We start from the raw sequence: 12,591 nt of genomic DNA, 5'->3' as shown, positions 1-12,591 counted from the left end.
AGAGCTTTTCACTGGGGAAAAGATTGCTGATAGGTTCTGTAAAATGAGGTCTAAGAAATTATATCGAGATTTATTAAAGTGAAAATCAGTGGGAACTTTGAGAAAACCAACTTTGCAGTAGTGGTGCGGGTGAAAATTGCTGGAATGAGTTCAAGAATGAATGGAAAAGAAATTCAAGTCCATGAGCAGAGACAGTTTTTTCAAGGCCATCATACCTAAGTGGCCTGATCATGGATGCTCTAATGTTCTTCTTGTTTAGCTATATATTTCAATCACTATACAATAATTATATAGTATATTTTCACACTTTATAGGTTTCAAAATTATATACATATGGCATTTAAAAAATGCCAGACCAAGGTATTAAGTAATGGATTCGCAATAATTATAGAAATACAAGACACCTTGAACATTACTCAATTATATAAGCTGATTATCATTTTGCTCATACTTATAAAAAAAGACCACAGAAAGACCAAAATGTTCAAGAGCAGTATTTTTGCCTTTAGAAAAATGATCCAACTACAAGATATTTTACACTCATCAAATATACAAAGCAATCATCCATACTAAAATATTGATTCATCGACAGGAATAAAAGGAGAAAATGCAGAAAATAATCTCATTTTTAAACTGAATTTTTGTAAGTTACGTAATGTGAAGTCACTGTTGAAAATATGGTGGGATGCATACTGACACATGTTATCTTTTTAAAAAAAACGGTTAATGGCATGCAGTTAGGGTATCTTTAAAAACAAAATTCACTGCTTTAGGAGCACCTTGGTTTTGGCACAAGGGTCAGCAAATTAGGGGCCTTGGGGCCAAGTCAAGCCTACTGTCTGTAAGTAAAGTTTAACTGGGACACTACCATGTCAATTCACTTACTGTCTATGACAGTTTGTGGACTACAGCAGAGACCCTGTGGTTCACAAAGCCTAAATCATTTACTATCTGGCTTTCTACAGAAAGAGTTGGCCAATACCTGGTTAGTAGATTAAAGATCCTTTGATGTATTTTAGTAAGTTTTACCCAAAATATGGAAATGTTTATACGGAATATAGATATGCAATCCTTTGGCAATATCTGGATTAATGTGACGGTCCAATAGGTCAGCATTCACACATTGAGAACAAAAAGCCAACAACTGAATAACTAGCAGTTTTCTTGGGAACAAGGTAGAGCTGCAGTGTAGAACATGGCTTCCTTTTGAACCTCAGCAGATATTACAAGAATTCTAACACAATTTGCTTAAGATATGTCATGAAACTAAACGTTTTAAATATCTGTCAACTGTGAAATAATCAGTACACTATAGATCCAACCTCATTGTTTCAATGGTTGCATATGACATTATGATATGGATATGACAATGTAACTATTTCCTTATTGAACGGTATTTAGACTTTCTCTAAGTTTTTGATATGATGATGTTACAGTAACTATCTTTAACATACATATACATGTATATACTTAACGCACTTGTATAAATATTCTTAACACACACATATTATGTATCCTTAACATATGCTATCTGCCAGGCATGGTGGCTCATGCCTGTAATCCTAGCACTCTGGGAGGCTGAGGCAGGAGGGTTGTTTGAGCTCAGGAGATCGATACCAGCCTGAGCAAGAGCGAGACTCCCTCTCTACTAAAAATAGAAAGAAAATTATATGGACAGCTAAAAATATATATATAAAAGTTATCCAGGCATGGTGGCGCATGCCTGTAGTCCCAGCTACTCGGGAGGCTGAGGCAGGAGGATTGCTTGAGCCCAGGAGTTTGAGGTTGCTGTGAGCTAGGCTAACGCCACAGCACTGTAGCCCAGGCAACACACCGACATTCTGTCTCAAAAAAAAAAACAGAAAATGCTATCTATGTATATATTGGTTTCGTGTATGTTATGTATAACATAGAATAAACATACTTAACTTGTGTTTATGTGTGTTTACACAAGTCATGTTTTCCTGTAGGATCTAGTCCCAGATCTGAAGCTTCTGTTAGGTTAAAGGAGTGACATATCTGAAATGTTGATACTTGCTACCAAATTGCACTTCAGAAAGAAGTTACCAATGTCATTTACCAACAGTGTATGAGAATGCATTCTCCTATTTGCCAACACTGCTTAACTTTTTCTAACAAAATGCCAGTATGATTGAAAAATATGTTATCTCATTGTTAATGTGCATTTCTCTGATCACCAAGTAAGGCTGAATATACCCAAGAAATGCATAAAATTTGTTAATGATGAATATTGGTCTAATTAGAATTAACTGTATTGTACAATAAAATTATCTACTGTTAAATATTGCTACAGGCTTACCTATCACACACTTCTTTCTCCATCCTAGGAAACTGCCCACTTTCAGTTTTCCTACTCTTTCTTTCTGGAAGTAATGCATCATCGTCACCGTCATCAGCAGCACCATCATATAGGTTTTCTGATACTGCCATTGTATTGCTTTTGTGCTTCTCTCTTTCATTGACCTTTAATGAAAGTTTGATAGTAAGAATAATTATTACTTTATCAATAAAAATAATTTTTTCTCTTTTCATTGATTTTATCCCTTGACTCACCTTAACTGTCATATTTTTAATCATTAAATATTTTGTGGTTACTTTAATTGTATTATTACACAAAGTTATAATTATAGTATTATTGAAATTTTTATAAAGTCTAGTTCATTTGTGTTTGACTGAAAAAAACAGAATTTTCTAAAATTTCTACAAGGGCCCTTTTTTTAAATTTTTCTGTTATTCACCTCCACTCTTCTCTGGCTAATAGGAATTTCCACCCCCAGAAACAGAAAGAAAAAGACAAAGACATAAAACATGTCTTCTTCTGTCCTACCGCCTGCATTTTACATTCAATAGCCAGATTTAGAGGATGCAACACTGTAAGGCTTCAGGAACAGAAAGGAAGCTTTCCCTTTTCTGTAGCAAGTTAATCTTTTGCTCACTGCCTTTTATCATTCTTTTTTCATTTGGATACAGAGATATCAAAAAATGAAGGTACTCACTAATATATATGAACCAAGTTTGCCACAACACAAGTAGCAGAGTGCAACTGCTGAGTTGCTAGCGTGGAGTTCTGAAAAATGAGATGCTTCCCAAATTTCACATTCAGTAACCATAAAATTTTATAGCTGGAAGATGTACAGTATAAGTAACTCAATGTACAGAACTCACACTTTCCACTTTGGGGTGAAATACTAAATTTTTGGCTGAGGATTTTTCTACTTCTATGATAGAATTCATACATGTTAAATCTTATACCTTATTAGCAATATAATGTAAAGGTTTGATTCAACAAACATTTGAGACTGCTGATTTTAAAAACTATGTGGAAGTATGTGTATTTCTGGTCAACAATATTTAAAGTGGTCACGGTGGAATTATAAGTTCCAACAGTTTGAGTCAAACAGATAAACCTTGCATACATAAAAGCACTTTAAACAGATGCGTTTGGCTGGGCGTATTCGTTGCAATTCTCAAGGTTAGACACATATTAATGTCTTTTCAGTCACTGCTTCCTTCCCATTCCATTTTCATTTTATTGTTCAAATAAATGCAACTCCTCTTTAAGATACCAAAGGGTGAAAAAACCCTAGACTTTATTACATACTTTTATTAACTTATTTTACATTTATTCTTGTTCAGAAGATTATGTGGTATATGGATAAATGAGCTTCCCGGTCCATATGCCACTTGGAAGAGGGATGATACAGAAACCTAGGTTGATTAAGGAATAGTGATTATGAGAACATTACTCTGAACTCCTATCATTTAGATAACAGACATAATCTATTTCTACATACAATTGTATCTTTAGATAACTCCATTTTACATATGAGCTTTTTATAATTAGAAAATTAGAATGGATCAGGTAATTGATGAAGAGAAAATAGAAAGAGTAGCACTTCAGTGCTTTTTCTAAAGATTGCTAACTGGGGAGTGTGACACTAAATTACTAGGAGCCAAAATCAACACACCCATTAGAAAGAAAAGCAATTTCTTACATTTTAATTCAAATCATATGCCATAATATGACAATGTCATGAATCCAGATGGACGATCTGTTTAAGACTAGTTCTAATATAGTCTTCCTTAGAGGAGAAGTTTCAGAGACAGGGCTGAGATCAGATGGGGGGGGGCCTGCAGAGTGGGTGCAGGTGTTAAAGTAAATAACCCTTAGGCAGGAGCTAACTAGAGGGGCTGTTCACCACAGGCAAGAACCAGCTTCAGCTAGCTTGTCATTATTCTCTCTGTCATTTTACATGAACTTTGGCCAATGTAATGTCATTTACATTGTGGTTTTAAAATTGCTCCACCCCTAAAATCACCAGGACAGCTTAAAGACAACCATATAAAGTATTAAAATGTGAGTGAACCCAATTTTAGGAATTACTACCAAAATTCTTAGTACAAGTCAGTCTGTTAGTTACGAATATTCCTCCCCTCAATTAGTAAGACTTGAAAACACCAAAATTCACTTCCTCCTGAAGCGGATGCTCTTTTCAAGCCTCCCCACTCTTACTCTTGAGAGAGTGCACCGTTGCTTCATTCAACAAAAAGCTTCTTGCTTGTATTATGTGATCCATCCGGAAATTCTTTTCCTGAGGCCACTAACAGTCTAACATCCGCTAATGACAGTGACTTTTAAAATGTAATAATATTTCATGATTTCCCACATTAAAACAAATTAGAAAGTTCTTTGTGCCCTAACACCAGAGGTCCCCTTCTTAGAGGTATGATTCTCTTAACAGACAGTAGAGATGACTTTATGACCCCATTCTCCCCCTGGACATAGACTATGAAGTCAATCAGAGACCATAAGACAGAATAAATCTTTAACCACGGCATTAATGATTGACAATATAAAACTGAAAATTGTGAGCCACTAGCAATGGTTACTCCTTTGACATGAATCCAACTCATTGGCCATCACTGTTAAATTGCTCATAATTTCTATTGCTTATAATTCAATATTTGATGTCACCCTCTTTATCATGTAAGGAGGTTATATAAATGGAAGAGCAAACAAAATTCTCAAATACATTTGCCTCAATTCCAAGGTAAATATTAGCTATAAGTTACTAGATATTCTAAGAATATTTTAAGTTTTATAACTATTTTAAATGCTTTAAAATTATAAAATAGTAAATCATGAACTATTTATTCTAAAAGCTTAGTCCAGTTGCATTATTAAAAAAATGATGTTGGGGCATGGGCAATATACATAACCTAAACTTTTGTACCCCCATAATAAGCTGAAATTTTAAAAATGATGTTAAGTCAGAAATTTAGATTTCAATCTTTACATACCTGTGGCTGATTATTTTTACTTTCTTCGTGCCTTTCTTGCTCATCCTCCGATGTCACTTCTAGGTCTTCTTCTGCTAACAAATCCACACATTGAGTTAAAATGGACTACTTAGAAGAGTGAGGTAAGAGGCAGTCTTTATAGAAATAGATAGAAAATAACATTTTTATTGTATAAATTGAGAGTTTAAAGGAAGTTAAATCTGTGATAGAATATTTCTTGAAGAAATACTTCTAATTAAAAACAAAAAACCTTCAACAAACCACTTCAGGAGACACCAGATGTCACCTGGTCCCCGGCATACAACATCTCAAAGATTCATTCACAAATTCTATTAACTATTAGCTATTTTTATCAACTCAATAGAAAAGTGGGCATAGATCTGTGTGAACATGCTGATCAATGAGAGGAAAAGGGATCATTAATCAGTGGAGAAAATCATGACCCTGAGAGGATAGCCATCAAAGCTGACGGTAGAATGCTACAGCATATCTTAACACAAGCCATCAGAATTAGCTGTACCATTATACTATAATTATTTATCATGTCCTTCAATTTATCCTATGATTTAGGAAGTACGCAGTTGCAATGCAGTTGAGTTGAGAGTATAATTCATCTCTCATCAGAAAAAGTATTCTGATCAGCTTGGATTCATTGGTAGAATGCTAGTTAATGAAAATATTAATTTTTTATATTAGTTATATGGGCTACTCGTATGCCTACATTTCTTGTATCCTCTGGATTAGTCATCTTAAACTTTCTTGATATACTTATGCAAGAAGCCACAACAACACATCTAAGAAAAAATGCATAATAAGTTTTCAATATTGAAATAACAATTTTAGAATTTAAGGAATGAACTTTATAATTTGCTTTCTTTCTAAAATTAGTTTGGTTACCATGTAGTCTTTAAAAGACTTTTATGGGGGGGGAGGGGATGGAGGTATGACTACATGGTGAATGCCAGGCGCACTGTCTGGAGAATGGACACGCCTGAGGCTCTGACTCAGGGGGATGGGCGGGACATGGACAATGTATATAACCTGAGCTTTTGTACCCCCATGAAGAGCTGAAATTTAAAAAAAAAAAAGATTTATAAAAAAAAATTGTAAAAAAAATAAAAGACTTTTATGAAATAATTATCTTACCAAAAATTCAGCTATGTTAAAAAAGCAGCTGATGCTTCTGTATTCAAATTAATCTCATTTGATTAACTAATATTAATACAACATGTATATTTGATGGCTGACAGCTATGGGGAGGAAAATTAAGTTACTATTGTTCACTCCCTCCTGCTTCCAGTAACCTTTAGAGCAGCAATAATCTAAGTTTCTGTTTGAGTGTGAACATACTGAAGTCATCTGAAATCCTCCCAAGTTTCCTCATCAACTCCAAAATCACCTTCCTAACTTCTTTCTTTCTTCCCTCCTTCCCCCTCACAATCCTTCTTCCTTCACAACAGTCATCTGGAGATCTGTGGTCCTTATTCTACCCCTTCTACATTTTTTGATGTATTATTCCCACCACATCTTTCCTCTTTATTTAGCAGTAGTATCTTACATCTCTAATTTCCCCTTCCTCATCACTTGGCTCCTTCCCCTCTGGCTACAAACATGCTCAGACATAAATAAATAAATAAATAAATAAATAAATAAATAAATAAATAATGTTTTCCCCGATCCTGTAATGTCTAAACTGTTATCCAATGGCTCCTCTTCCAGATTTCTCTAAAAGGAAGTCTATACCCAAGGACCACCAGCACCAGCATCAGGTCAGAACTTATTAGAAATACGGAATCCCAGACCTGCTGACTCAGAGTGTGCATTTTTAACAAGGTCCCCAGCTGACTGATGAAAGTTGGAGACGCTCTGGTCTACACTGAATGTGCTTCCACCTTCCTCTACATGAACTGACCCTTTTGGAATCTAGCCTCCAGTTCCTCCCTATCATGTCACCCAAACTGAAACTGCATTACAAGTCATAATGTTTCAAATGTGCTGTTTATCAGCCTCTACCTTCCCTGATCTCTCCATAACTGACCCTACTCTCTTCTTCTTTCCAATGCTTTTATTTTGAACTGTATAATTCTATCCTATGAAGTAACACCGTTTCATACCACACTGAATTATACACATGCATCACTGACTATATATGCTTCCATTCTTCTGTAGGACAGAAAATGTAGTTCTACAGGTTCATGTGCCTCAATCCTTCATACCTTCCCAACAGTGAGGGAGATAAGAAGAGTGAGAAATGTTTGCTGTATTTCTCTGACACACTCTGGTATTGGAAGCTCACTTTCTATTGGTCCCACCTTTCTAACACTCTGCTCTTCCTTTTTCTGAAGAATTATTTTAGTTGAACACCCTTGATTACATATGCCTGCTTCTTGATGCTGGATGATATTTTTTGGATTGTAGAATATTATCAGTGCACATGTTTTTAAATAAACAGTCTTTTAAATGACTTTCTTTTAATAAAATATGGTTCTTACCTTCTACTTGTCCATTGGCTGTATTTTTTTGTTTGTTAACTTCAGACCCACATAAATCACCACCATGATTCTGTGGAAAATTCAGGGAGATACTCTGTAAAAAGTAATATCAATAATGAGTTTTAATTAAAAAAATAACAATGAGTTCCATCAAGATTTCATAATCACATTCTTAAAAATACCTGAGTTTCCTATTTTAAAAGCAATTAGATTTAAAAATAAGAGAAGCATGTATTGAAAATCAAAAAACATTTCAATAGGGAACCTCACATATGTTATCTAGATCAAGCTTACCTTTTATCTATTTATGGCTATTGACTCTGAAAACCAAGAATGGATGAGAAAGGGAGTATATTCACAGACAAAATATTAATGGGTATGCACATTTCAACAAGGAAGTAACTTCAAAATACCTAACTGTGTTTTGCAATCCCCACCAAAAATAAGAGAGTATTTAAAAAATATATTTAATACACTTACTGTAATAATTAGGTAATTAAATATTTAACATAATTTTAGCTATAGAAATTTTTAGTGTTAAAATAAGATACTTAGCATGCTAAGAAACATCAGCATATGTCAAGTTCAGGATGAATAGCTCATTTAACAAGCTGTGCTATTTTGGAAACAAGGGCTTGCAGATACCTAATATATTTTAATAAAATTTTTACTAATAGTATGAATGTTTGAATAAACTGATGAAGTAGTAAGAAAAACATTTCTTTATGTCATATTTCAATAAAACCAAGCAAATGTTAGAGATGTAAAAAGTAAAGTAAGGAAACATTAGAGATACCCAAACTAAATCTTTCACAATGAAAAATAAACTTCAAAAAAGAATAGTAAGGCCGGGCGTGGTGGCTCACGCCTGTAATCCTAGCACTCTGGGAGGCCGAGGCGGGTGGATCGCAGGAGGTCAGGAGCTCGAGACCAGCCTCAGCAAGAGTGAGACCCTGTCTCTACTAAAAATAGAAAGAAATTATCAGGCCAACTAAAAATATATACAGAAAAAATTAGCCGGGCATGGTGGTGTATGCCTGTAGTCCCAGCTACTCAGGAGGCTGAGGCAGTAGGATCCCTTAAGCCCAGGAGTTGAGGTTGCTGTGAGCTAGGTTGATGCCACGGCACTCACTCTAGCCTGGGCAACAGAGTGAGACTCTGTCTCAAAAAAAAAAAAAAAAAAAAAAGAATAGCAAGCCTTAATAAATAGGGAAGAATAAGAATATTTATTCATGAAGCATCTGAAATGTGCCGGACACTGATTTCCACATTTTTTCCTATACTTAATAACAAGAAAAATGAGTAGGATGGTAGTTATCCCACTTCCTGGTCATTCCGGGAAGTTAAGGGTAAAATGAAGAGATGTGATCCACTGAGCTCTCCATCCAGAATGTTCTCCTAGACTTTTGCATGGCTGGCTCCTTCTCTAGTCATGTGAAAGTGGGCAGCTAAAATGTCACCACCCTCAGAAAGATCTTCTCTGACTACAGAATTCTACTCCCACTTCCATCCCCATCCTAACTACAAATTACCTCAATATTTTCTAAACAAACCGTTTGTTTCATTTATGTGCAGAACTTATAGTGATCTATAAGTCTTTGTTGTTTACTTATTTTTCTGTTCCTACTCCTATAGCATAGTCCCTCATCTTGTATTTTCAATGTCTTACTGCTCAGTATGTAGTTGGCACTCAATAACAGACATTTAATCAATGGTGAAACATTTAAAATCCCCTCAGGAAGGTCTCAAGCATCAAATCACTATATTCCTATAGGACATCTTTAGTAATACTCTGCTCAAACTTAACATAACCCAAATTAGGAATCCATATGCCTGTTATAACTTCCATTCTTTTCTTAGCACTACTGCCTTCTGTTTTGCAAAAAGTACTTGCAAGCTTTATTAAGTCACTGAATATCAGTGTAATCATTTGGTCCTCCATTGGTATAAACACTCTCCAGTTTACAAAATGTTTTCACATTTTTTACCATATTGGTTCATTACACATTCTTAAGGAATAGATGTCAGTACCATGTTTTCGAAGAAGGTCCCTGATATCTGAATAGAATAAATCATTACTTTCAAGATTCCATGGCTAGTAAGTGACAGTACCAGGACACTAACATGTCTTCCACTCAGTGCTGGTGCCACCGTGCAGCAGCTCTTCTATCATCAGACCCTTCCCATCTCTTTCCACAGTTGTCACCTTAATGTACGGTGTCATTATTTTATACTTACACTAGTACAAACATGGGTGCCACAAAAATATCCAATGTGTTCTATTTTTAAAAAGGAATTCTACTTACTAAAACAGCACTAAACCAAACTGTTACTACAGTCCTACATATTTACTGTTCCCATACCTTTCTCCTTCTCCTGAAATGTTGCTTGCAGATCTATACCTGACAACCCAATTACACTAACACCTTCAAGTAATGGATATTATCTTTTTATGTTCCAAGTTGGAAAATGCAATAGTCCAGATGGTTTCTCTCTGAATATCATTAGGACTTTCACACATCTAATGATTCATTTGACCACAGGTTGACCTGGAATAATTCTTTAGATTGTAGATAAACAACATCGGAACCCAAACTGATTCCTGTTCTAAGCCTTATTTTTTTGCACTATACTATAGTAGTTTCTTAAATGAATCCCACAAATGAGCAGAGTTGTACTATGTAATAATAATCACCTTTTTAATTATGAGCTGAAAATATAAGAAAATAATTTCTTATGGGCATATGCAGAGGTTAGAATGTAAAGTCAAAACATCTCCTTTAAGGTTTTAACATCATTTGATACTTATATTTTAAAATAATAACAATAGGCGGTACCTCCAAATCCCGAGGTGATCCTGCATCTTCATTTTGTCCAGGTCCCAATGCAGACATCTTGTCTAAAACGTTATTCACAGATACATTCATGAGAACATTTTTAATGTAAATTTTAAATTCATATACAAGTCTATCACCATTCATTTTTATTTCAATAAAATAAAATTAATAGCAAAAATAATTTCAAGGTTGAACCAGTTTTAGGAAGAAAAATTAGATGGTATAAAGAAAGACAGCACAAGAAAAATATTTAAAAGAAATGAATAATATACTTGGGTCTACATACTTTCAATGTTTTTTTCATGATGGCATTTAAAGATCAAACATTGTCAAGGGTATTCACTAACTCACCACTTCTGTTATTTGTGTGCACACATATGAAATTGACAATATTTTTTTGCTCTCTTGGAGCATTTTCAATAATACCAATACCATTTTCCTTTTGTCCGGATACTGGCTTCGTTGTTTCATCCTATTAAAAAAAAAATCCCAACTTCAGAAAACATTGCACTTATTATTCACTCACTCACTCACTCACTCAGTCAGTAAGACAATAAACATTTACTGCGTCTGTCAAATCATAGGCACTATCCTGGGAGACACTGATAAGATTCAAGAGGAGGTTGAGATGCATGAAATGTATGAGATATATGAAATCAGATAAATGAAAGAAAGACAGAAAAGAATAATTCACTGCTGACAGTAAGAGTACAAAGGAGAGAGCAGTGAGTTCTACCTGGGAAGCACAGGAAATGCTCCAAGGTATATGGCCATATTATGAAAGACAGACAAAGTGTTGGAAAAGGACCTAAAGGGTTTTTAGACAGGGCAGTGTGAGAAAAAGGATGACTATTTGTAAAATGTACTTAGATATACGAAACTGGGTAGAAGTTAGTAATGAAAACCTACACAGAACTCTGAAATTTTGAAAATGAATACAAGAGGAGGAAAAAATATGATTCAATTTTTCAGTTATACCTTTTAATATTTGAATGATATGAGATACAATAGTATTAATATGTGAAAGTATTTATTTCTTGAATATTATGGTAATATGCACTGTTAAATTGAATAAAAAAATTTAATTCTAAAATGCCAATTTAAGATGCTGCAAGATTATTTTTAAAACTAATCTTAAAATTTTAAACTGTAGAGGAGAAATGCTTATGTGATGCAGAATTATGAGGTATTTCTAAGTACTACCATCATGTAAGAAAGAAACATAAAATCCTCCACTAAATTTCACGTGGTTTTCTTACTCCCACGTAAGCAACATACTCATAGCTGTAATTTCGTATTTACATTATATAAGAAGGTAGTTAAAAATTGGGGATATCATCTATTATAAAGAAAATAAAGCTATGATTACCCAAATTGAAGATTTAAGAATCTTCAAACACATCTACAATTGTCAATCAGGCCCCAATATTCACATGAGGAGTGGAGAGAGGACTACAAAAGCAAGTCTACAGGATTTCTCAGTTTTACAGATGAACACACATTTATGTGCAAAGTATAACAACTATCAATACTGAACTTGATAAAGCTTCCTGAGAATAATATAAAATGTCCCCAATGCTGGAGATATTTTTCAAGGTAAAAAATCATCTTCCAGGGATGACTGTGTACACTCTGTTGGCAGGTGCCCCTTCTTTATAATTCTATGATAATAAGTAGGTTATTGTAGAGAACAATGATCAATTATGATTGCATTTATGTGATGTATACATAGGTGTGTCCATTATATGGAGAAATTATTGGCACAAGATAAATCAGAATACCTCCAGAAATTAATAATTGTTACCTTTATTTCTTCAAGAGAGTTAGTTCTTATTTAATGGATACAGATTAAGAACCTCCTTCATATAACCAGAAATTTTAATTTTGATTAATAAAAGAATCAAATAAAATGCTTATTCCTTTCTCTCACTCTATTCTCA

At 34.3% G+C, this 12,591-nt stretch overlaps 1 protein-coding gene across 3 annotated transcripts in view; it reads right to left on the bottom strand.

The window, feature by feature from the left end:
- LOC123627219 (ankyrin repeat domain-containing protein 26-like) overlaps window positions 1-10,788 on the bottom strand; it is a 30,510-nt gene extending 19,722 nt beyond the window's left edge. For 2 of the 3 annotated variants that reach the window (XM_045536671.1, XM_045536672.1), the window contains exons 1-4: window positions 10,652-10,788; window positions 7,815-7,908; window positions 5,323-5,396; window positions 2,321-2,484 (exon numbers count right to left, since the gene is read on the bottom strand). In XM_045536671.1, coding sequence (XP_045392627.1) covers window positions 2,321-2,484; window positions 5,323-5,396; window positions 7,815-7,908; window positions 10,652-10,741 — 422 coding nt within the window. In that variant the 5' untranslated portion in view covers window positions 10,742-10,788. The remainder of the gene's footprint in view (window positions 1-2,320; window positions 2,485-5,322; window positions 5,397-7,814; window positions 7,909-10,651) is intronic. The other variant, XM_045536673.1, reaches the window with a different exon arrangement.
- Between the last annotated feature and the right edge of the window lie 1,803 nt (window positions 10,789-12,591).

The sequence above is a fragment of the Lemur catta genome, chromosome 24 (genome assembly GCF_020740605.2).
Source record: "Lemur catta isolate mLemCat1 chromosome 24, mLemCat1.pri, whole genome shotgun sequence".
NCBI lineage: Eukaryota > Metazoa > Chordata > Mammalia > Primates > Lemuridae > Lemur > Lemur catta.
Note: the sequence above shows the minus strand (reverse complement) of the source record. Positions and strands in the feature narration are given on the sequence as shown.